The sequence below is a fragment of the Opisthocomus hoazin genome, chromosome 3 (assembly GCF_030867145.1).
Source record: "Opisthocomus hoazin isolate bOpiHoa1 chromosome 3, bOpiHoa1.hap1, whole genome shotgun sequence".
Classification (NCBI taxonomy): Eukaryota; Metazoa; Chordata; class Aves; order Opisthocomiformes; family Opisthocomidae; genus Opisthocomus; species Opisthocomus hoazin.
Genome location: NC_134416.1, coordinates 92,030,591 through 92,056,852, shown reverse-complemented (window position 1 = coordinate 92,056,852; position 26,262 = coordinate 92,030,591). Strand labels below are relative to the sequence as shown.

The window sequence follows — 26,262 nt, the reverse complement described above, 5'->3', positions numbered from 1 at the left end:
TGGTAATAATAGCTTCACATCTTGCTGCTCAAGTTGTTTAATAGATAATCGATGCACACTGTTAAACATGCATCATACAAAATTAGCATTAATTAGTTGAAGACAATACTGTTAACAATGAAAGCTGTTAACAATTCCAAGTTACCTCGTCATGGAATTTTACATGAAAACACAAAGCAAGGGTGTCAGAGTAGTCTCAGCCACGAGTGCGAAAGCATTTCCCAGAAATCCATCAGTCTTGCACTTTCCCCCTGGGTGCTGCCCGCTGTCCCCCAGCCCGAATGCAGACCTTGGGCTTGCTGCATACACAGGCAGTCGTTTTGATTGGCACCCACCTTGCTGGCTGGCTTACAGCTTCCCCTCCTCCATGCTTGTGATTGTGACAGCAACTTCCGATCTCCTAGAATCCCTGTCTGTATGACAGTATGCAAGGAATTGTAAATTACGTGCTATTCTTTCCTGATTTTGTCAAGAAAACACTGACCTGTAAAGAAGGTGACCACTGAACATCCCTCGTGCAGCCAAACACTACTCCCAAAATGTAGCCGCCTGCTCATTTCAGCCTCTAACATGTTTTCAGACCAGCTTGCTCGTTCTAGATTAAGTGATGCTGCTGCTCGCAACAGAATTAATTTGTGCTCTTAGATGACCGGCATCGGTTTGCTTGGCTTGTAAGTAAAACCGCCGTGCCTGCTCACAGTCCCCTTCACTGAAAAGAGTGACCTTCGCTCCCTCCCTCCCTTAGTACTACCTAGGACCCTGTCTAGCTATCTGGGACACCTATCTATCAGAAGTTTGCTGGCACGTGGTCTGTTGGCTTGTACGGCTTAAGGACAGTATCACAGATACTATGGAGATTCTTCACTGAAAGATGGGCTGCTGTGCCCTGGTATTGAATGGTACCATGACCTTTTAGAGCGAGTAGACAAAAAGCCTTCCACCAAGCCGAGCTTTCGCCGAGCTTCTCTCTGCTGCCACTACAACTTCTCTCTGTAGAGACACAAACAAAGGTAAGCAGTGCGCAGCTACAGGTGTTCGATTGCCTGAAGCCTCCCTAGTGGGAACCAGGTTATGTCCCTGTCATCAGTGTCCTACAGAAATGGGATGAGGAGAAACGAGCACAACACACCTCACCAGGAAGCGGTGAACAAAGCGATTTGGCAAACGGGCTTTGTTTCATTTGGTGAATTGGAAGGAGCTGGAACCAGTCAGATAAATCTCTTGCCAACATAAACACTTTCTCGGGGGTAAGATCAATACAGATGAAGCTGGCGTGTGGACTGCATTGGTGCCGCAGCAAAGGAACATAACTGTCTGGAGAACGGCTGCACTGGCACTCATTCAGAAACCATCAGCAATGCCTTTGTTTCAGGTGTTGGATTATGCACCCTAACCTCATTTAGCAGCATTTACATTTCCAGGTGTTTCTCTGTGGCATGTTTTAACAGCAAGAAGTCAAACGCCATTTGTTGAAGACCAGTTGTGCACCTCCTCAGCCTGGTACTGAGGTCTTCTCAGTACTCAACAGAGAACCCCAGTTCTCACTCAGGTTATGTCAGAGGAAGCAGAACATTGGACTCCCCTCAGCTGAATGAGCACTAAGTAACCTTCAAGCTGAAAAACGGTTCCTCGGTGCATCATACAAGCACAGGGATGGACTTTTTGTAAAAATGAGGGGCATCTGAGGGAAACAAAGAGAACTATCCAAAGTCATTCAGGCAAGAACTGGGCCTCTACGCTTGGAAATCCTTCGCAGATGAACAGCCTTCACTGCAAGCGACAGCTGGGACAGCAAGCTTGCAAATACTAAACGAGAGGGGTGGTTGGGTGCCCGGTTTACCCCACAGCTGAGCATCCGCTCTGCATACAGGTTGGCATGAACAGTAAAGCCCATTGGCACCCACGCTTGGTTTACCATGCAGCCTTTCAGCAGACTCCTAAGCAGTTTAGGTTTCAGGCTGTTTTAAAGTGATCTCTTTCAATTCAGGTGTCAGGTGCCAATATTTTGATAACTCCATAGTTCATCCAACTATAATGTGGTTTTATTTATCAGTTCAGAGAGTGACTTAAATGAAAACTAAATTAACTACGTAAAGCACTTAAGACTTCTGCAAATGAGTAAGATATACGTGAAGTGTTGGCCATTATATGCAAGTGAGGTAGAAAGATGTTATGAAGCAACTGACAACTGTCATTTTTCTCACCTTTCTTTCAGATTTCACAGTGATAACGGAACTCCCAAACCTTGATTGTTCCTGTAAAATAACATTGCTTGTTATAATGCTGTTAGGTTTGGTTTTTTAAGTAGGACTTTTAAATTTCTCTCAGTAGTTTGTTTTCTTGTTACTTGCCTCAGGAGAAATCAGGACATACTGTGCCTAAAGAAGAAAAGAGAAAGTAAAAAGTCAGTGGAAAGAACCACGTTAGGAGAGCAGAAGATCAGGGCAACAACCCTGGCTCCTAAACAGCAAAGTAATTCAAGAACAAACAGGGTGAGCCAAATCACACAGGTTCAGAAACATAAGTCACCTTTTGTTTGCTGAAACCAAGTTGGAGTGCACCAGATATTTGCACTGGATGTAATTAATTAGCTGTCATTATGACCTCATGTCCCGATTTCACTTTTATGTTTTCTTACCCAGTCCTCGGGGCAGGGAGATACCCATGACTTGCAGTGGCTCGTCACGTTCCCTGAGGATGCCTGCTTGCCGTTGTAAATGTAAACACGGCCAGCTGTCCCACCAAACAGTACCGTGGTGATGTCGTTAGTTCGCAGAGGGGATGCCACAATCATTTCATCTGCAAATATTACAAGGATGACATAAATAATACTAAAACAAAACACGAGTGAGCTGGCATTTATTACACACCTCTAAATGCCACAATTCCTATTAACAATGACAGGTAAAAGGTTTCCGTTTCTGACTCGCGTGGAATTTTAGAGATGCCTCCTCACCAGGCACGATGGAAAACTTTACAAGTCAGCTGAGGAAGCAGACTGTATTTAGCACTTGTGTGAATAAGCAGGTGACCAGTCTTCCTGTTGGCAGAACAGTTCACCTCTGAGCTAGATTCACCAGGCTTTACCTAGTCCATCATTATCCAGGTCACTTAAGCACACATCTCCTCCAAAGCGAGAAAACCTCCTGTCCCCACTGAAGGTGCTGAGCAAAGCAGGCTTAGTGCTGTCTGTCAGATCGTATACCACAGCCAGTCCAGCCTGGTGCAGCACAGAGGAGATAAATGAAATCCTAGACAGGCTATCTGAAAAAAAAAAAAGTAACAGAAGCTGAGCATCAGACATAGGAACTTAGGTTTACTACTTGTAGTACACTGACAGCAGATAATACTGCCATGACATAACATGGACATAATTCATGACTAAGACCAAATGCTATATGGCATTAACACTAATTAGCACAGAAACAGCCTCTTAGCAATAGCAGCAGGGGAAAAATGTGTTCAAGTTAGAGTTCTACACTTTGACTTTCCTAATTCCTTACTACCTACTGCCAGAGTAAGAACAAAATACTGTGGTGTTTTAATTCCAGGAAATAAGCAGTCTACTAACAAATCACTGCTACATAAATAATGCAAGGTAATAATGCTGCTAAACTAATTTTAAGGAAGGAAAAAGCCCGCTGAAGTTGAGGCATAGTACAGAGGACTCTACAGGTAAGGCACTTGTAGGTCATTACAGTGATTAATTCTTGTCTTTTTTTTTTTTCTTTTTTTAAATTATGTGGCAATTAAAAGGTCCCTTTTCTTACTTTTAATTTTGTATCTATTCTCTGGCCATACAGAAGCAAACATCCCAAAGCAGAACTGGTTTCCAATTTTGAGAAGGACTTACCTGCAGTAGGTGCACCTACCACCAAAACTGTCCTTGCGATCCCAGCCACAGACATCACACCACTGGCCAGAGACAAACCCATTCTGCCCATCTCCTGTTAGATTTTTAGAAGACCTACGTCACTTCTACAGCATGCTACTTCATTTCACATTATTCATAAGGCCCCAGACTACAGCAGGAGCCCTACCTTGTCTCCCGTTACCGCGAACCAGGGCGTTGTGTTTGGTGGGTTGTACCCATACACCTTCCCAACACTCTGTCTGACATCCGAGGAGAAGGGATTGCAGCTTGAATTACAAGGCAAAACAGTTTTGTACGTAACAACACATTTTTGTACATTTAGCTATGATTGCTCCTCTTAAAATATTTCCCCATTTTCGTTTGGAGTAACAGTGCCTGCCAAATTGTAGAAATCTATTTGAGTAATTCCCATGCTTATTCTAATTAGTTACAAGACATTAGGGCACAGACTTGGTCTGTCTATCCGCTTCTTCATCACCTGATACATTTTTGTGTTCGGTTTGTTTTTACCAAATGCTATCTCAAAGTAAGTGCTATCTATAGGATTATTTTAGGCATGCTTACGTCTTAGCATTTTTGTGCCCCATCCCGAAGAAAACCCAACCAATTCTTAAGTGTCTCTAAATAAGAAAGACCCTCTCTATAAAGTGTCTAAAGACACACCTCCCCTTCATGAGGAAGGATGAAGGCATAAAAATATGAATTTAATAAAAATATTGTAAGCAGAACAAAGAGGAAACTTCCTGAAAAGCTGGAAGTCTAATCTCTTACAAATCCTAACCACTGTAGTGGCAGGGCAGAATGGAGGAGAGGGCAAGCTGTCATGCACAACACACCCAGCACAACTCTTCCATGTAGGGCTACCAATCAGCAGCAACGTTACGTTCTCCAGCTGGCAGCTGTCAAGCGAAAATCCAAACCAAGCGTAGTTTTCTTCCCCCTTCACCATCCAGTTGGCATCCGCCACGGACAGAAGTCCTGACAGACCAGAAAAATATTAATTGAGTCTTGATGTACCCTGGCATAGAAAAACCTGTTAGCAATCCTCCACTGGTTCATCCTATGACAACAAGTTACTATAAGCAAAGTTACACCATCCGTTGTGTGGCACCAGTTATTGCTCAGTCTGCAGCTGTACTGCCTGGTGAAAGCCTTTACTCAACACAGCCTGCTTCTAAACCCTTGCAATAGCCGACGCAAAGTACATGAAAGCTACCACTCAAGCCTGCCCTAAACCAGTGACTCCTTCTTAGGGACAGGACAACACTGAAACTGTTCATCAGAACTTGTAAATCTTCAAGGGCTGTGGGCAGCAGCGCTTGAAATAATTCTGACTTTAATTCCAATAATTCATTCTGTGTTTTGGTTCTGCAAAAATGTCAGTCATCAGTGGTTTGAAACCTATTTTCCTTGTGGTTTCTACTTTTACATGAAGTAGAATAAGCCACAAGAATTAAGCATTATTGAAATCTCAATTACATGATCCTGACAAAGCTCTGAGTATCTGCATATCCTGCCCAACCCCTATTACCTTTATTTAGCTTCATATGTGGCCTTTGCTCCCTCATTCACAACAATCCTCATCACCTGTCCTCATTAGCTGTATTCGCGTGTAGCATTCCTCTTTAGCCACACGCAGGGGCACACAGAATGATAAAAATTCATCTTCTGAGATACGTTTGGAAATTTCCAAGGAAGACCAGTGAGTCCACCCTGGCATCACCAAGACACGGTTGAATCCCTTGTTTTTGCAAGGCTCTAAACACTGTTTCCCACAATGTTCTTGCATCTGAGCTTGGACAGTGCAGTCTGGATGGGTGGACAACCAGATGGGAAAAACCCGGTTGAGATGATGACCCCCACAGAGCCTCGACTAGTGGTGGGTACTCTGAACACCTGTGACGAGTGGGGTGCCTTCAGGGGTCTGTCTTTAGACTCTTCCTGTTAAACACTTTTATAAATGATCTGCAGAAGGCAACAACGTGCCCTTTCGTGAAGCTGGTGGATGACAGGAGATTGAGGGGGGCCGTCACTTGAGGGCAGTGCTACCACTCAGAGGGACCCAGCAGACAGGCTGGAGGAACAGGCTGACAGGGACCTCACAAAATTCAGTCACGAGGACAAATGCAAAGCCCCGCCCCTGGGAAAGGAGATGCCCTTGCACTGATACAGGCTGGGGACAGGCTGGTTAGGGAGCAGCTGTGTGGAAGAGGTCCTGGAGATCCTGAGTGTGAGGCTCTGACAGCAGAAACGGCCAATGGCATCCCCAGGCTATACAAGCAGGAGCATGAGCAAAGAGATTGAGAGAAGTGATTTTTCTCTCCCCTTTACTCGTCCCTAGACCACAGCTATAAAACAGTGTTCATTTTTCGACCCCACAAAACAGGAAAGATGTTGATAAACTGGAGAAAATTTAGTAGAGGGCCCCCAAGATGGTTGGGGGGCTGGAGCACTTGCGCTGTGAGCAGAGGCTGAGGGACTGGGGCTTATTCAGCCTGGAGAAGAGAAGGTTTTGAAAGGACCTCACCGCAGCCTGCCAGTACCTGTGAGGAGGTGAACAAGGCGAGTGAGCCAGGCTCTTCCCAGTGTACTGGGGTACTCTACGCCTTCTATGCCTCTGACTTCACTATGCGTGGTGGGAAGACAATAGACTGAGCATAAGCTGAAACAAGAGAGGTTCGTACTGGCTGTAACAAGACTTTTTTCTCTATGAGGACAGCCGAGAAGTGGAACAGCTGCCCACAGTGGCTGTGCAATCTCTGTCATTGGGGGTTTTTAAGATCCTGAAGCCCTGAGCAATCTGGTCTGACTTCACAGCTGTCCCCTGATTGAGTAGGAGGCTGGACCAGACCTCCTAAGGTTCCTTCGAACCTGAATTATCCTATGACTAATTGGAAACAAATAAACAGTCACATAAAATATGGGAGGGTTAATTTACTCAACAAATATTACCTTGGTCGGTCCTGTTGACATAAGAGTAAAATGCAACCACAAATCCTCTCTGCTGCCCGCCACCAGGTGCATACGGAGAGCCCACAACCAGATCAGCATTTCCATCCCCATCAACATCTGCTGCCAGCAGGGACCAACCAAGATTACAGCAGGAATACTGCAATAAACAGTTAGTTTAAGCCTGAAATGGAACTGAAACCACCAATTCTGTAACAAAATAGAGCAATTCATTTCTAAGGAGCTAACTTTGTCTGCTTCTGATCAAATTACCCTCCCGCCCCCTGACTTCAGTTTTGTTTTCTTTGGGGTTTTTTTGGACAGCTATGCATCTTTCTGTTCACCCTGCTGCCTCCCCTGCACTAGAGTGAAAACGTCTTTCCCACATACAACCAACCTAGCCAAGCACCTGCTTGCACCATTCCCATCAGTCTAAATTTCCTTGCAATTAGAAGTTCGATTTTTAACATTCTTTTTTTAAGCCCACAAGCCTCTTTCCCCTTTATCTCACCCCCTGCTTGTGTAGCCCCATGTTAGCCTGATCAATATACCTGACAAGTTATGGTAACGTTTGGTTGAGATGCCAAGCCTCTTCCCTCAGTGCCAAAATAGACATACACAGCACCCTAAACAGCAGGAAAAGCAAAAACAGCATGAGAGCATCTGCATGTCAGCACCAAGCATGAAATCCAAGAAAAAGCACAAGGCGTGAAACGGTTCTGCAAGGGCTATAAATACAACTGCATTTTTCCTATCAGAGCCTTCTCCTAATACTATCTTTCCACCCCAAACCTAAGAATACCCATGCTGTACTGGGTACTGCTATAGCCAGGCAGCAAACTAGAGAAGTACATTTTCATCGTACTGTGGGTAAGGAGCAAGGACAGTATGCTGTATATTTACATTCGTTATACACACATTCAGGTGGCTCAAATTTTGTTAATTATTATTTAACGCAATGGCACACAGCACCAGGAACAACAGATGCATGCAGTTTTCCAAGCTACTGGGTCTACATAAAAGCACTTAAATTCCTATTTAGGCATCTAAGTTAGTATCTAAAATTCTGAAGAGTTTTAAGCTTAACGGATCTGATTTAAACCAAAACATTTCGCCTCTTGGTTTGCATGGGCTGAAAATGCTCAGGGACCATTACATGGGCTTATCCAGCAAGCTGCAAGTCATTAAGCCTGTGTAAGTTGATTATTTTAGCAAGTGTGTCCGTGTTCATATCACATGTTAGATATCGTCTGTGGGCCTGTGACAGCAGATGACAAGGCTCGCTGACCCGTGAGGTCCATTCCAGACCCTCTGTTCCTAAATAAAAAGGGTACACGCATCTTTCATGACTGGCTTCGTACATTTCCAGCACATCAGTGCTGCAAAGCTGCAATCTGATTTGGATTTCCAATGCGCAAAAAGGCCACTGAAAGAGAAATACAGATAGGTGCCATTGCTGTAGTCAAAGTACCCACGAAGGTTATAAACCTTTGTGCTTAAATCACAATGTCACCTTGAGCAACAACAGAAATTCTCTCTCTCATTTCACTGTTCAAAAAAAACGTGTCAATAAAAATGTTCTGTTTGGAGGGAAAAAACCCCAACAGACTCATGTGCGTGGCTTACTTTGTAAGTCAGAAACTGAGATCCCACGGAAGGTGCTCCAACTGCCAGATCTGGCACTCCATCCTCATTGAAGTCCAGGACTGCCAAGGCAGAACCAAATCTTCCTGAAGGCTAAAAGAAGAGGGATTGCTCTCATGAAAACAACAGACGTTTGCAAGACAACACCATCAAAACCTAATGCACATTTGCAAACCCAGCGCAGGGAAGAACTGGAAACAGAGATGACAAAAATCTATCCCAATAATTCTTAAGATCTTCTTCGCATCACCACTCTCTCAAGTAATAACTGTCATACTAATACACTAACTCGGAGTCAGCGGTTCTGTCTGAGGATGTAGAGGTATTAAAACATCAGCTAACTGAACACAATATGGCGCTGCTTTGCTGTTTCCTCTTCTGAGGACAGTGCACCATTGATGTCCAGCTTATGATCCTTCCTGTTAATAGCATTATAGCTGTAAACCACTGAAATGCTCTGCAAGAAGACAGCAGCTGTTACTCCACAGTTTATAGCCACAGAAACAGATTAAAAGGGAATGTATCTCATCTCTCTCTATTCTAGAATCATAGAATGGTTTGGGTTGGAAGGGAACTTAAAGATCATCTAGTTCCAAGCCCCCTGCCATGGGCAGGGACACCTTCCACTAGACCAGGTTGCTCAAAGCCCCATCCAACCTGGCCTTGAACACTTCCAGGGAAGGGGCATTTGCAACTTCTCCAGGCAACCTGTTCCAGTGTCTCACAACCCCCACAGTAAAGAATTTCTTCCTTATATCTAATCTAAATCTACCCTCTTGCAGCTTGAAGCCACTCCCCCTCATCCTATCACTACAGGCCCTTGTAAAAAGTTCCTCTGCATCTCTCTTGTAGGCCTCCCTCATGTACTGGAAGGCTGCAGTAAGGTCTCCCCGGAGCTTTCTCTTCTCCAGGCTGAACAGCCCCAACTCTCTCAGCCTTTCCTCACAGAAGAGGTGTTCCAACCCTCTGATCATTTTTGTGGCCCTCCTCTGGACCTGCTCCAACAGCTCCATGTCTCTCCTGTGCTGAGAGCTCTAGAGCTGGATGCAGGACTCCAGGTGGGGTCTCACCAGAGCAGAGTAGAAGAGCAGAACCACCTCCCTCAACCTGCTGGCCATGCTGCTTTTGAGGCAGCCCAGGACATGGTTGGCCTTCTGGGCTGCAAGCACACATTGCTGGGTCATGTTGAGCCATCAACCAGCACCCCCAAGTCCTTCTCCTCAGGGCTGCTCTCAATCCATTCTCCGCCCAGCCTGTATTTGTGTTTGGGATTGCCCCGACCCATGTGCAGGACCTTGCACTTGGCCTTGTTGAACTTCATGAGGTTTGCACGGGCCAACCTCTCAAGCCTGTCCAGGTCCCTTGGGATGGCACCCCTTCCCGCCAGCATTGTTGACCACACCACACAGCTTGGCGTTGTTGGCAAACTTTCTGAGGGTGCACTCAATCCCTCTGTCCATGTCACCGACAAAGATCTTAAACAGTACTGGTCCCAACACCGATCCCTGAGGAATGCCACTCATCACAGGTCTCTACTCAGACATCGAGCTTCTGACCGCAACTCTTTGACGGCAACCATCCAGCCAATTCCTTATGCACCGAGTGGTCCATCCATCAAATCCACATCTCTCCAGAGACAAGGATTCTCTTCTTTGTGAATATTTTCTACAGAGGATCACCTTTATCACTCAAAAAGATTATTTGATCCTACTTCTCAGTTACAAGCCATTCACCATCATGTCAAATCGTACTTTTGTCTTTTTTAAAAATAAGGTGTATTCTTAGTGAAGACAAACAGCGGTTTTGTGAGAAGTTATCAATTAATGAAAAAAATGTAGCTTCAAAGGAACTCAAATTCATATTGAATTGATAATTTTAGATGAAAAAGGAAGGGAAAATCACAATATTTTCTTAACTGCAAGGACCCGAATGAGCTATACTGTGACTTACAGAGACACTACCTCAGTTTTATTCAAGGGCAAATTATGTTCTAATGCCCACTTATCTGGCACAATAACAGAAGTGAACCTACAGACCACCATTGTTTCAATTGTTCCTGTGACATAAGTAACAGATATTTTTCTTGAAAAGCATATAAAATCCTTTTGCCAGAAGGGACATTTTAGGTGTAACCCTCATACATATTAATGATACTGTTCTCAGTCAAAATTTACCACATTTTCAGGAGAACAAAAAAAAGTGACAAATATCTGACTTGACCCCTCACCTGATGACCCGGTAGCACCTGGTTAGCTTTCCCATCTAGATCCATGTCCTCTGCTGGCAAACCTGACTGGTTGCCATAGACCACATACACCCGTCCTATTTGAACACAGCCCAATGTGCTGTACCCTGGTGCGCTAACCACCAGATCTTCATATCCATCCTGGTTTAGGTCAGCTGAGATCATAGCCCTGTACAGTACGGGAGTCAACAAAATCATAGCATCAGCTTCCAGACTACCAGAACATTAGCAGAAAATAAATACTTTTACTTCTTTCAGGTAAAAGAAGACCTGTCTTTCCCCATCTATTTTTGTAAAAAACCTACACAGCATTTTTCATATTATATAATTGATTTTCATTTCCTTTAATTAAATAAAAACAGAGCCTTGGAGATGCATCTTCCATTAATGCATCTGACATCTGCAGGAACTGCTTTTTACTTACTGACACAAAGCACCTGAGAGCAATCAGGGCAAGCAGCATGAAAAAGAGCTGCTTGCACACGACAGAATACAAAAGATGAAATTAAGAATATTTTTAACTGAACCTCTAATTTAATCAAGGGACTTAACAATAAATAAGCAAAGGGATCACAGGTCTCAGTAACATGTTGGAGTTTAGAGAGGGAATGTGGAGAGAAAAGAACTAACTACTGTTAATTTGGTCAGTGTGAAGTAAACTCAAGAATTACATCTTCAATTTTTGAGTCAGAAGAAATGAAGCAAGATGAGCAGCAGTGCATATTTATTGCTCTTCCCTGTTGCAGGTCAAGCTAGAACCTCTCTGGCAAGGAGAGAGAATATGCCTTTTTCTGGGTCCTGAATCTATCTTTGAACTCCCTACTAGTCTTCTAGTGTTTTCAAGAACACTCGCTAGGCACCATCAGTGACCAGTTAGGGACAGACAATTAATTCTGTGCAAACATCAACAATAATGAAAAAAGGGTAACTACATTCCTGTACTGTTCAGAACTAGAGCCAATGTTGGTTCTAACTGCGGTTCCTTCCATTCTGAGCTTGATCACACACAGAGTATTGAGCTCCTTCACTACAGAGAGAATATAAAAAAATGACAAGATGACCCTTCCAAAGAAAGAGGTTATCTGACTAGAATTCACATCTGTATGGAAATTTTGCTCTTTCGGTACCAACACAAAGAGGCTTACACTAACATCTGAAAGAAAGGCCTTCTGGGTTAACTCGCTGTTCTGGTCAGTCAATATAAGCCATTCAGACAGATTTGTGCCACTAACTGATTTGGACTGTCACCTTTAAAGAGCATCCAAACAATAAACATTCATATTTTGGTGGGTGCTCAAAATTTTCAGAAATTAAGCAGGAGGTGGGAGGACAAAAATTACCAACCATCCAAGTCTAGCATAGGGTGAGGTCAGAAAATATGACGCTGCTGGCTTGGAGATGTGCTTAGAAGATTTCTGATGTGCAGATGCCAACGCTCTCCAGACACTGGTTGCAAAAGCACGGTTTATAAAGTGGAGGGAATTCTGAAATAAAAATAATAGAGACACAAGAATGGATAAAAACACAGGCTGAAACTCTACAACATTATGGAACACCTCAAAAACCAAGTCACCAACAGTGGAAATCACCACATTGATCTAAGAGGACTCTGACTCAGGTCATAAGACCCATTTTAGAAAGAGACAAAAATCTGTATGCTCCAAATGGAAAACTGCTAATTGTTCACTGCTACACTTTGTTGGGACTTCTTAACCCCAAAAAGTGATCATCTGATTCTGTACAATGTAAATACTAAGGATATATTTTGTCATTTTTGGCACCGCAAGATGTGTTCTAACTTTACTACACAATAAGCAAAGTGTAAAAATTGAATATTTACAACGCACATATAAATATATAGATGAACAATGGCGCTGGAATCTCCATGAAGTGAAGTCAGAGGTTACTGTTAATATACAGAGAACCTGCTCCATCATGCAGCATTTCAGACAGAAATTAAAAGAACTTTATCCGGAGCTCAGTTTTCCCTGACACCTCTGTCACTTCTCACTTACTGTTGCCCAAGATTGTATATTGAAGTGAACTCCTCTCTCTGTATAATTTATATTCTGTTCAAGTGTTTTTGCAAGCAAAGTTGTTGTATTCTTGTGTCGTTCATGTTTTGATTGCTTCTTTCTGCTAAAATAAAGAAGGCAGTAATAACAATTACTATAACTGAATTAACGACTTCAGTATTTTCTGACAAAGCTAGCAGAAGCAAACATAGTGCATGCAGTCAGGTGGGCATTTTTCCCATGTATAAACAGAGTTCTCTAGAGCTACCAGTTAAGCTGGTTTTCTTGAGATGTTTCCTAGAGGAATACATACACTTGTGTGCCAAACAGCTGCGTTCCATTTTTCTGTACATAAATCAGGAGACAATTTAGCTGTGGTAAGGGTAAGCATGAATCAGTGCTTCCATGATTAGCGGAACAAAGAGTGACAACCAAATAAAGGGTGAAGACTCAGCACTTCAAGTGCTAGGTAAATATTCTTGTCCTTAGGCTGGAAGGTAGAAGTCTCTCCTAGGTTCTGCACAGTTCCCCTCTACGCAGCTTACTCATTCATGTTAAGAGAATCTCAAATTCACACACAAGAAGTTAAACCAAAAGATCTCCAATTTTCAATAGCTTACTGTCCACATCAGTGGATGACTCTCCTTTCATCAGTAAATCTTTGAACCTCCAGAACTATACTTACACATAGTTGTCCTTGCGCGCCCGTGTGCAGTTTATAAACAGAGGGTTTTCCGGCAGGAAGCAGCCACTAGAGAAATATGCAGAATGCATTTTAAAGATTTTCCCGCAATGGAAGTGAAATTAAAAATACAACTTTTATCCTTACTGATGCCTCTATTAGAAGTCATCAGTTTTCTCAAGAAACTCTGCTTATTCAAAATCAGAGCATCATTATAATCCTCAGAAACCCCTCAATATTCATTTTAATGACCTTGATTAGGTTCTATAAGAATCTCACATGTCTTTGTAACTCTTGAAGGAAACTTGTTGTAACGTGCCCTGCTAATTCTATTACTCCAAAGCACTTCTAATGAAAGTGCCATTCTGGAATAAAGACCAAAACAGATTATGCCATATTGTATTTCAAACATCATTTCCCAAAATAGCCGCAGTGACATTTTCCATATAAATGGATGGATTAATTGCTACTGTTGGTCTTATAAAGTTGTTTACAGTACGGTTACACCTGTAACAGAGCAGTACAAGGCTAGAACTTCTATAAAAATATGATATGCTGAGTACAAGCCTGAGCTTCCAACACCAAAATATATACGCTTACTCTTTTGATGCCTTCAGTGTCTGAAGGCAATATCTGACCTCCCCTAGGAACGGACAACTTTGCTGGCTGATGACAGCCAGAAGGTACAGCCACAGCTCAGACTGCCAGGCCAGGCAGAACCTCAGGGCGTGGCTATGCAACATTTAAGTATCCCCTTGAGTATATCTTAAAGAATGCCCCAAATTTTCCCTGTCGAGTATCAGCTGGGCACGCCAGAGCCTTGCATGGAAAAAGGAGTGTGAACACGGAACAAATGCAAACTCAAGGCCTGTGTAATGCTGTGCACCTGGGTAAAAGACAGCCACAGAAATTCTTTGTCCGAGTGAGGATGTAAAGCTCAGCACATCTTCTAGGAAAGAACCTGCCTTCAGAAGAATAATTAAATGGGTGTCAGAAATTGAGCACAGGAAATACGCGATACCTGGTTCCATTCTCTAGCATATGACTCGTCAGCTCAAAAATATTGTTTGTCCAGAATGCCATGTCATCCACTCCTCCGAGGAAATACTCATGGAACTTCTCCACCAGAAACGGAGATTTACTAGCATACGTTGGAAAAAGCTAAGAGACAAGCAACATACTTAGTAAGATGGATTACATTATTTTCATGCTATATGTTCATTTTTATAAAGAAAACTGAAAACCAACCTTGGCAACAGCAAGCCTTTCACCATGCCTGAAAAAAAAAAAATCTTCAGGAATAAATTTGCTTCATTTAATAATATTTATTTATTTAAAATGTTCTTTGCAAGGCTTCTGCATGGTAAATACTATGCAAGTCATTACATTTCCCTGTTGGTTGTTTATATAGTTTTAAAAGCTGTAACGTGAGAAGTACTGGTATTAATTTTATTGCTGCCCTTAATTTGGAGGGGATTCACAGTGTTCGTAAATACTGCTTGACTATCGGTAATTAACTGAAATAAAGGATACAGCTAGGCTGCTTAGGGTATTCAAAAGCAGACATTGCCAGATATCAAAAGTGTCTTTTGAATTCTTCTTGGACTTGAAAGGATCTACATAAATTGTAGGTAAGCCATCTACTCAGGTATGTACATACTGCAGTACATGAAAATTATATTGCTAACATGCCACAATGCGATGGTACTTGAAGACACAGCTGTTCTCAAACAAATAGACATAAATACGTTAAATGCATGAATGTGTTAAACAGCTAAGATGCTGAATCTATGGTGTAATAATGAATTTAACAGTCATTAAGCAGTTCAAATTTGTATTCTAGCTATTAAAAAAATTCAAGTGTTTTATGATTTTGGGGTCTAGTAGAGAGTCTGTATTGCTGGCCTTGATGTATAAGGCATTTCAAATAGGATTATCATCATTTTCCTACGTATGTTTCACTTACGCAAACCCAGACAAAGCTATTCAACTCACAGTTCAAGGAACAGCAGGTAAGTACAGTCAGTAATTGTGCTTTCAGTTATGATCTCTCTTCCATAAAATTCCTTATAGATAGCTGCTAGGTCTTTCACAGGTACATACCTAAAAACAAGACATAAGTGCTATAACAAGAGTTTCCACATCACCTAATAAAAGATCACAGTTTCTGTCATAACAATAGCCTGCTTTAAAATGTTCTAAATTTCAAAAGACTATAGAAGGTCATGAAGATTTACAAAGGCCAGAAAGACCAGGACTGCACATGTAGTTACTCTGCACAACACTCTCCTTTTGTATAGGTTCAAAGTCAGAGAGCTGTAGAACTATTTCCCTACGGCTACTGCTGGTAGAGTTTCCACACTCCCCACAGTGGTTCCCTGGCTTGGTGATCACATAATCTTGGAGGACGTCCTCCAACTCCCTGCTGTGCTAAATCTACTCCTAGTCAAACAGACCTTTTCCACAGCTGTGCCACAGTTTTATTAACAAACTGTGCCTTCTACACCTAGATGAACTACATCCTGCTTAAGCAAAATGAACCAAATGACCTACTTTAATCAGTAGGAAAAAAAAAGGCATGTGAGTTTTTTTATTTCGGTTAAAAACTATGAAAAAAAAAATTGTGTATATCTAAAGCTGCTCCTTCTTTCATGCTTTTAAAACTGGTCTGACTTCCACAGCATCTATAACCACAAACACCCTTAACTTCCAAAATTTTAAATGGAAACCTAAGTGAGATTTACTTAACTTATTTAACTAATTGCTAGGACATTCCAGCAAAATTTTTTCACTGATTATTTTATATACATTTACTTCTAATTCCCTTCAGAGATAAATAATTTAATCTTTCTTGCTGTGTTCCTATATGTAAAACTCTTTTTTTCTTCTCTACTTCCAATTTTTCATGTCAGGGAACAGTAAATATACATATAAGGAATACCAAACTCAGAAAAATTCCAAAAGCTGCAAGCGTTTCTTTTGAGAGAAAGATAAAGAAGCAGAGCACTTTCTGTGTTTTAACACAGTATACAGAGTAATTAGAAATTATTATTAAAGAAAGTAACCTCATTATCTTACCATTTCGATGCCAGATAACTGAAGTCCAGCTCATACTGACTCAGTACATCTCCTCCTGCGGATGGAAGAATGCAAAAAAAACCCACAAAGCCCAACAAACCAGACCCGTTATCTTTCATGGAAAACAGCACAGATGAAGCTTCATATGGCTATGCTACCTATGTTTATATGGTAGGTCCTCCAGCTATATATTTAGAATACAGAAATGGTTCGCATGAAAGTATGCTCCATATTTTATACTCCCAGAGAATAAGAATGTAAAATTTAAAATCACGGTAGTGATTACATCTAAACTTTAGCATCCTTCAGCCTGTGTTTTGGTTTTAATACAAGTGTCCACATGCCCTACCACATCTCCTGAAACGTGGAGCATGGGGAAAGGTATAGCAGGGCTTTACAAGCTGTGGAGGAGAGTGAGAATGTGTGTCCATATGACTCATTCTTGGCTCCTGCATTGCGCAGGGTAAGAGCCAGAATCACCCACTGTGGTTTTGAAGCGTTATTCCAAAAGAAGGATCTATGATCAGCAAACAGAAACATTACCAAAATCGCCAACACTGTGGGCTTCCGAGTATGAACCATGAAAATCGATCTGGAGACAGAGAAAAAAACCACAGAACTGTCCATTTCTTTTACTCATACTTCCATACAAACATATGAGCAGAAACAAAATGTCCAAGCAGCCCTGAAGCCTACAGGTCCCAAACCTGACCAACTTCATTCTTACGGAGTTGGTGACATTACGCCTTTCTGAAAATCCTCCTGAAACAGGACTCCAGCTTTTCTGTTCCCTCCCCACCAGAGTCCACAGCTAAGCTATCAATTCCAATAAATGCAGTTATTTCAATAAATAAAATAATACATGCTTACTTCTCCCATGGCCTTTAGAAATCCTTGGTTGATGCCCAGGCTATGCCAGCTAACATCTGCCACCATATGAGAGGCAATTCCAAACAGGAAGGCCACCAGCTTCTCTGTAGCCTACATAACAACAATCCACTTGCAGTAATATCAGTAATTATACTCCCGTCTTTAAGCAGAGGTAAGCATTTTACACAAGTGCATCATACAAGGATATAAGTGAGAAACTCTTACAATCTAAGAACTTAGCATGACAAAGCGTTGACCACTCAGTCCTTGATGCTGGAATCACTTTTTGTGACTTGAGGAGCTTTAAGCACTTCACACAGTCCAAGGCCATAGAATTACAGGGCTGATGTCAGGACAACTTGTGTACTTCAAGTCAGATGTGCACGAAAGTGTTTTTCTGGACTGGGCACAAACACTTCCAAGGAGTGAACCCCCTCTGCCACCATGGGTGTTGTGCAGGCACATAGAGGAGAGAAAGACATTCCCCTGCAAGTGCTGTTCACAGTAAAAGTATTTGATTAAAGCCCAGGTATGAAATTACTCATCTTATTCCTACAAACAGAAAAGTTATTTGGAATAAATTTATCAGCAACAGAAATGCCATTTATCCAGAAAAGACTCTCTGCATTGAATCACTGTAAGTTCCAGAGGTCTTCTAAAAATCTGTAGTTGAATCACAGTTTTTGATGAATTTATACTTCCCAAGGGTTAATAATTCACAAGATCAGTATCACTGATGGCCAGTCAAAAGGCAGGCAAACTTGCTGGGAGTGCATGCTCCCAAACGCTGCTCCATCTGTATGACCCTCCCAAGCAGAGAGAGAATGGTAAATTCTCCAGTAAGGAAAAGAAAACAATATCACCTTTAAAATCATTCTCAGTTTGACAATTTATTTCCCTCTCCTCCTACGTAGCTCAGATACCATAAATTAATCAGGACCTAGTCCAAGATTTCACAAGTGCGAATTCTAAAAGATTTCAAGTGGCAAACACTCAACCAGATCTGACAATAATGCGAGACCACCAACCACATTTGAAAGTTTGGTCCTATGAAATATATCATACGCACCAGATCACACTGGAGATAACTGATATGAAAATCATGACTTTTTTGTTTGGTAAAGATGAAAACAGGATTTCAGATTTTCCTATATCAGCGGAGACTATAATTTAAAAATGTGTGTTTTTTTCTACACTTCCCAAAGGATGAAATTGCAACAACAAGCAAAGGTGAAGAAAACAGTAGAAAGCAAAGTCAAAAGTTAAAGAAACTTCCTGACCTCTTCCCAAGGCTGAGGATAATTCCTCCTGATGTAGCGAATACTTGTCGTGAGAAATGGTGACCAGTGAGTATCTTCAGACACATCATGGAATATTCCTATTGCAATAAAATTATATCAGTATTTGTTTATTTTTTCCTTTGGGGGGAGGAAGAAAAAGAGAAAAAAGAAAAAGATAACAAAGAAAAAGAAAAGCTTTTCTCTATAAAAAATAAGACTTCTGTTCAACTTCATATTGTACAGAGAATACATTCTGCAATCCACTTATATGCAAAGAGCCAAATGAGATATATTTTTATATGATTTATACTTTCAAAAGAAACACTAGATTTACCTTCCATGATTTGGGTTTGAAGCATCTGAAAATTCTGTGCCTGCTCCCTTTCTCTGTGCCTGTGAGTAGGTATAGTACAACGAAAAACTGCCTCCACATGGAGAGGATAGAGAAGCTGTTGACTAAATGAATGCATTAAACTGTATGGCAGAAAAGCTGACGGACACAGCAGCCAACTTAAAATATCGTGCTTTGGGACCGGTATCAGTTTCCACAGGGTGAAGGAGGGCTATGTCATCATCATCATTTTCAACAGCATGGCAAAGTCAGTGTAGGAGCAGAAGCAGGGCAGAGGAAAGCAGGAAAAAAATCAGTTTTTCCTTTGAAGCATCAATTATTGCTCTCACTTGGATTTATGCAGAAGAGATTATGCAGGATCTAATAGTGACCTTGCCTAAAAATTTCTGTGTACCTACATAAAACTGAGGGCAAAGTGATGCTGAAGTGACAAGACCAAGCAGCACAATTCTCTAAGGGTGAAGAAGGTAGGCAGGAGATAGATTGTTTGGACCATCAATACACTTGGAGGAAGAGTATGAGGTTGTTCAGACAGAACTGTGAAACTGCGGAAGATTAAGGTACATTAAATGCTGAAACAGAGAGCAGACCTTGTGGGTGATTCAGTTACCTCCGGGCGTCTTTGACATTTTACAGTGCAGCTGAACTAGATAACATAAGGATGGGATTTGCTAGACCAAAATTAAACGTTCTTAGAGTAGACTTCCACATCAAAGTTTGTCTCCTGCCTGGCAAGGCAGTCTGGATGGCTTTGTGCTTGCTCTAGAGGCACGCAGTTAAAACAGCTCAGATCTGTAGAGGTACGTATTTCTTCCACATTGACTAAGGAGACTGCTGACAAGTGGCCCAAGTAGAAAACAAGGCAATTTAGTGAAGGAATGTGGGCTGGAGGCTGCTGATGGAGAGGCTCTGATCACTGGCCTGGTTGAAGCCAAAACTGTTAGAAGGAAAGACGAGATAGATAGAAATAACCAAGTTAAGGTAGGAATTGAAGAAATCCCAGGAGAGCATCAGTCCTGAAAATAAGGCAAGCAAGACTGAAGTTTGGGACAAGATGTTAGCAGAGCCAGGCAGAAGACCAGGAGCAGTGACCTGGTGAGTGGCAGGAGAAAAAAACAGTAATAAACACTAGAGCAGCAGGGCAACCTGGATGTAAACCGAGCACCACAACGTAACAGCAGAGAAGCTCCTCCATCAGACAACCTGGATGGGACAACCTGCCCATCAGGATATAAACCAAGCAACCTGTAGAACAACCTATGACTGAGACACAATGAGAATTCCAGCTGCCCCTGTGTGATATGCAACTCGAAGTAGAATAGGCAATGAGAAAAGATGGGGAAAGTGTCCTTGAAAAGGCAAACAAGGATTTTGCAGTTTGAGGTAGGAAAAACAGATACTGAGTTAAGTGGAGGCAATGGCACTCAGCTGAAAAAATATGTAAAAAACGAGGCATACCAAAGAAAGATCCTAAGAACACTTTGAATTTAATTGATCTGAATTTGCCTGACCCACTAAAATAAACTACTTTCCATAGTTTAGACTTTCAGTAAGATCTCAACAATCAATTGGACGGATATCCTCACACAAGCCTTGTCTCTGTATCTGCCTAAACATCCTAACAGCCTGTTGTTGGAGGGCAAGCTGTCTTTGCTCCATTTGCTAATTGCTCACTATCCAGATATGCCACTTTAGTAGCAAATATCCTGGAGCAAGCCCTAGCTGGCCGTTTTATAGCTCTGCTGTTGCTGGAGAAGCTGATTATGATCAAGAGCTGACCTACCAGAGCTGAAAGATCAGGGGACCAGCTGCAAGTCAAGACACAACTCTTTACAGTCGCTGCAACAGGGTGCTAGTTTTGTAGTGCAGTCTTTCGATCTGCAAGCACCAAAACTACGACTGACATTAATTTCAAACAGGAAAAGGCAAAAGACAGCAGCCTGGAAAAAAAAGGCTTTAAACTGGGATGTTACACTTACCCCTCCCGAGCAAGTCCTCCACTACTCTGCTTTTCTGAGCTTTTTATATTCTCCTATCATCTTTGTGACTGATCGGACAGAAACCAGTACTTCCTAATACAGAAATTAGCTCTAGGCTCCCCCTAAGACATAGAAAAAAGATCATTTTGTCCTCTTATTTTCTCCCCAAGACAGTACTCAGTCATCTGACCTAATTTAGTCAAACAGCATCCTTCTATCAAATTGCCCTACACATTAAAACGTTAAATTTACCCAAAATTTACTTTCTTAAAACTTTTTCAAACATATTATTTTCTTACATAGTTCTACAAAAAGGCTCAAAATACTAACAAAAATGGTGGATGATTTTGCAGGAAGATATTTTTGGCCATACTTTATTTCTTACAACATCACCATTTTCAACGCTACTAAATTTGACATAAAAATACAGTTGTTACAATATCGGACTTATAAAGCTTTTCTTACCACTTTTGCAGATTGAAGGATAAAAGGCATCAGGATAAATGCTCCCAGCCTGAAATGCATCTTGGTGGTTTAGTAATAACTGGGAGAAGGATGGTGAAAAAAGGAATCAGAATGCTATTGCACAGCACAAACCCACAGTTCACTGCCAATACTGAAGATAAAATCTAAATATCCAGCAAGATACAACCATTATATTGGCAAAACACATTATTTCAGTGTTGTCACCACCCCACATCATCCCATCCCTCTCCTCCCCTTGACAAAATACTTGTAAGTGAAACTAATCAGTATATACTGCAGTTTGGAAGGCCATTTAGGAAAGTATTGATATGATCTAACTTCCGTACTGGCAAAGTCCCCTTCTGAGGGTACTTTCCTCCTCTCGGACTAGACACAAAGCCTGGTCTGCTATCTCCCACCCTCTGAATCACAGCATAGCTGTCTACAGCAGACAATGTGCATATCTCCCTTGAGTGATCTCCTACTTGGATAAAAGATCAAATGATATAAAACGGTCTTCTTTACATTGCGCTAAAGGATGCTGAAAATGTATTAAACACGAAACACATCTGTGTTTTGTTCATGTGCTTCCGAAAACTGTCCACATGCTTACAGTGCTCTGCTGGATACAGCCCATGAAAGAAAAAGCTATTTGCGCCAATCAGAAATTGGTTAAATGACATATGTGGTGGACTAAATTAAAAACCTTGCTGTCATTTTGCTCTCTTTACTAAATCTCCTTTCCAGAAGTCCTCTACTGATTCTTCTAATACAATGACCCACAGAGGGTATGACTTCAGATGGTGGAAAAAAATGCAAGAAACCACACACAGTACATACACATCATTATACTTACTACATGTTTGCAATAGTATTCAGAAGGAGTCAAACGATTTTCAACAAAACAAGGTAAAAATACAGTCTAGGCACAGGTTACACACATATTACTGAGAAAAAATAATGAAGAAAGGCAGAAAGACAGACAGAAAAACACTCAGAAGGCATACACAATTAAGCAATAACATGCTTCCTACCTGTCTATAATTAACATTCCCTTCGTGCTTAACGAAAAATTCCAGAGCTCTATGTGCTGCAAAACAACATATTGAAGTATTGATTTATAGGTACTGTGGCCAGGCCCATGTCTCGTCAGAAGCATTATCAAAAACCAGAATTATGTCATCTCTAAGCCAAGTGGCGCAGGTGCACGAAACCCGATTTCTCAGAAAACGCTGGTGTGTTTTCTCACCCAGGGAGCTAATACGGAAACACTGTTTCTGTGGCCCACCCGGACACTGAGGTCTCATCAGTCTCCCTCTAATACCCAGCTCCCAAGCTGACCAACAAAGCCGAAATCGCAGGGAAAAGGCAAAGGAACTCCCTGTGTCCAGAACGGAGCTACAGCAGTGAACTGTGATGGATCACACCCAGCACACAGAGAGTACGGATCACAAAATTCTAGCTGTAAAGGACCCACATGAATTGTAATTCAGTTTCACTGTTGCCCTTAACATTGAAAAAGGTACCTCAGGCATCCACGCGGACATTTAAGAGTTTGATTAATTTTTAACATGCATGAAAACCAACAAAAGTCTAAAGTCAGCAAGGTAAATAATATTATTTATTCACTGAATAAATAAGCAGACATTATTGCTGCCAAAATATTCCTTGAGCAAGCGTAACAAGAGAATGCAACAAACTGACACCACTTTTCTTTAATGAAGTCTCCTTCTAATTGACGTTAGATCCCAGGGATAATCCAGTAACACTATTCTAAAAATACCCAACACCGCCTCTAAAATAATTTGGTTGAAACTGCATGCATGGGTTACTCTCTTGCCTTCCCACACAAAGTTTTAGTCCTCATTTAAAGTTATTTACAAACCAAGACTGATCAAGATAACCCAGAACATGCTGAATTTAACTGGAGCCTTACCAAACAAATCACGTCACAAAAAAAAATCCCACTCTCATTCTGGAATAAGATCTAGACAAAACTGTGTGGGTCTAAATGATCTTTCACTTTGAATTTTACCAACTGATCTCAGCCATCCTTACACAAACATGTTCAGACACCTTAAGGACCAATCTTGCACCAAAACAGGAACAACTTCAAAATAATAATTAAAACAAGTTTGTAATTTTAAGGCTCAGCCATTCCAACACACATTTCTATTTCCAGCACGGGAGACTCTCCATTTGGCCTTTCGCTTTTCCTGCCTCCTGTTCCCCATCCCCTGACTTCTCTCCTGCCTCATGTGAGCCCATGTCCTACAAGTTCACCTCCGCAACGAAGTTCACGATGGATCCCCGCAGCTCCAGAGAGCCCCACTCAGACACGCGGCCGTGGCAAGCGGGGCACTGCGCAGCTCCGCCGAGCACACCGCACATGATCGACACGCTGAACAGGCAGAGCTTTTTACCCCTTTTAAAAGGACTTTCAGGAGTCGGTCCAGGATAGACTTTGGTGCTGGTTTTGAGTTAGATGCATTCCTTTCTGCAGTTTGGGGTTTTCATATCTCTCTTTCCCCCCCCCTCCCCCCCCCCCCCCCCCCTCCCCCGGAATACTCAGTGTTTGGATTTGGCAGCAAATTTCAGTGTCTTATCATCATGGACTTTCGTTTGTACATTAATGAAAGCACTGATTTTAGCAACAGCAGAGTCGAACCCAGTTTAATGTCATTTTCAGACAAACGGACAAAATTTGTTGGAAACTACCACCCAATAGTTCAGTGTACACGCTACTCCTCAGACAACCATGATCTTTAAAGCACGTAAATGCACGTTTTCTGCAGTATGCTTCCTTGATGACAAGCTGCTTCGGGGCAGATCTGCAAGCTGTTGTTTCTCTTTGCAGATTTCTTGCAAATGTACTCTATCCTGCCAAATCTGTTATTTCAAGCTTTATGAAGCTCATACCCAGTAATCTGAGCCCCGAGTGTGCAAAGATGTATGCCTTTGCTTAGCCTCAGGCAGCGCAACTTCTCCTACCGATTACTGTGGGTTTCTTGACATATCGTCAGGAAAAGCGAATGGTTGCAGGACGTTGGCCAGGGGTACAACATTCAGTAAGGGAACATACTCGTGGTCCCAAATGAATGCCATGAATAATCCCAGCCTTTAACTTGTTGGAAGTTGCATGTATTCAGTATTTAAAGCCTAAGGAGATTACCCGAACAGGGACATCATACGTTTTACTATCTGTTTGAACAATGATTTAGAATCAGAAACAGCAGAAAAAAAAAGTTAAAATTGTCAATTTATTATGAGTAAATGTTTCAGAATAACCTCATGCTACTCATGAGTGTTCTTGCAACAACTACAGCAGAAAACAGATTTTAAAAATAACACACACAAACAAGAAATTCAAACCAGAATTATTTCCCCACTTTGATGCTCACTCGGCTCTCTCCTTCATTCTCTACAAATCTAGGCTGTTCAGGCTACAGATAGCAACCTACTAGAGACACAGAACAGAACTGTCATTATTTTAGTCACAGATACAAACACATCACAGCATTTTATCTATTTTATGCAGATACGGCAAAATTAATACACAGTGGTTTGAAAACAGAGCTACCACAGATGATGTGTATTATTCTCTAGTTTAAATATAACAATCCATAAACTGTGGTGCAAAGTATTCCTCTCCTTTCTCCAAACCAAACCCTGCCTGCGTAACTCACAGACACTCCAGTTACATAATGCCTGTGGTTTAGCAGACGGAAAAATATGCAACCAAGCAGATCCAAACATTTTGCTTATAAAAACTGCAAAGTTTCAAACTCCAAAAACCAAACTACCCGTCTATCCTGTGTGTTCTTCACATTTTCTTAAAACTATGTGGAATGCTCATTACTTTAACATTGTTTCCTCCTTTTGCTTTGCAGATGAATCTGAATTCTCCTCCCAAGCAACTCCTAAAACACAAAAATCCATTCTGAAGACGTCTTACCTATTTCAACATGTGTGGAAATTCCACTTGGGACACACCTTTGACAGAAACGGCACAGTACAACCAGCAGAACAGACCAAATCTTCACACCAGCCATGTCGCTGGCTGGAACTGTGGTCTTCAGAAGCCTGGAGCTGTAGCACTGTGACCTTTGAAACGTGGGTTACCGAGCACGCCTCTTCTTTCGACACACTGCTGAGACAGCAAGTAAACGACTGCCATGTTTGAAAGGCTATTTTACAACAACACTCTTCTTTACCTCAGATAAAGTAACTCATCGAAAGAGCCTATAGGTGTTCCCCCCTCTGGGATTCGGTATGGTCTCCGGGGTCTGGGCAGCGCAGCTGCCATCACGCACACAGCAGCGAGGTTTCCATAACCCGCAGAGCAGAGCAGAGCATCCTCCCGCAGCTCGCCCAGCTCTCGCTGCGCTCGCCCTGCCACAGCCACGCCAGCTCTCACCGAAAGTTAACACCGGTTGCCAAAACCAGCACCCGCAGACACAGGCAGGCCCCGGCGCTGCCGGCAGGACCAGCTCCCGAGCTCGGGGGAGCCGATGGGGAATCGCACACGCCCGGTTTGAGCCTCACGATCCGGACGGAGAGCCCGACGGACACACGGCGGGAAGCAGGGCCGCCCTCCTGCCGCACGCCCAGCCCCGAGCCCCGGGTGCGCCGCGGCCCCCACCCGCCCGCCGGCCCGCGGGGAAGGCCGGAGCCCGGCGAGACGGCGGCAGCGGGCGGGGGTTTCGCTCGGCCCTCCTGCCCGAGGCCGGCCGCGGCCGCCGTGCGAGAGGCGAGGGCCACCGGCCCAGCGCGGCCGCAGCCTCCCGCGGCCGCTGCGCCCGGCGTCGAGCCGCGAAGCAGAAGCTCCC

General features: G+C 42.5%; 1 protein-coding gene across 6 annotated transcripts; it reads right to left on the bottom strand.

Moving 5' to 3' along the window:
- Positions 1 to 371: 371 nt before the first annotated feature.
- Positions 372 to 26,050, bottom strand: GPLD1 (glycosylphosphatidylinositol specific phospholipase D1). 6 transcript variants are annotated; one of them, XM_075417066.1, is made up of 26 exons: positions 25,389 to 26,050; positions 22,468 to 22,523; positions 21,434 to 21,512; positions 18,638 to 18,735; positions 17,358 to 17,468; positions 17,031 to 17,079; positions 16,488 to 16,542; positions 15,405 to 15,512; positions 14,658 to 14,685; positions 14,431 to 14,570; positions 13,413 to 13,478; positions 12,728 to 12,851; positions 12,057 to 12,196; positions 10,695 to 10,881; positions 8,450 to 8,560; positions 7,375 to 7,449; positions 6,827 to 6,983; positions 4,711 to 4,852; positions 4,041 to 4,140; positions 3,854 to 3,947; positions 3,088 to 3,264; positions 2,639 to 2,799; positions 2,352 to 2,378; positions 2,205 to 2,255; positions 910 to 990; positions 372 to 413 (listed from the first exon to the last, which is right to left on the bottom strand). In XM_075417066.1, the coding sequence occupies exons 1-25, from the start codon at positions 25,483 to 25,485 to the stop codon at positions 913 to 915; spliced, it is 2,511 nt and encodes an 836-aa protein (XP_075273181.1). In that variant the 5' UTR covers positions 25,486 to 26,050; the 3' UTR covers positions 372 to 413; positions 910 to 912. The 6 variants fall into 6 exon arrangements, with proteins under 6 accessions (XP_075273181.1, XP_075273180.1, XP_075273179.1 ...); XM_075417065.1 differs by having other exon boundaries at positions 372 to 990; positions 25,389 to 25,580; positions 25,851 to 26,050; XM_075417064.1 differs by having other exon boundaries at positions 372 to 990.
- Between the last annotated feature and the right edge of the window lie 212 nt (positions 26,051 to 26,262).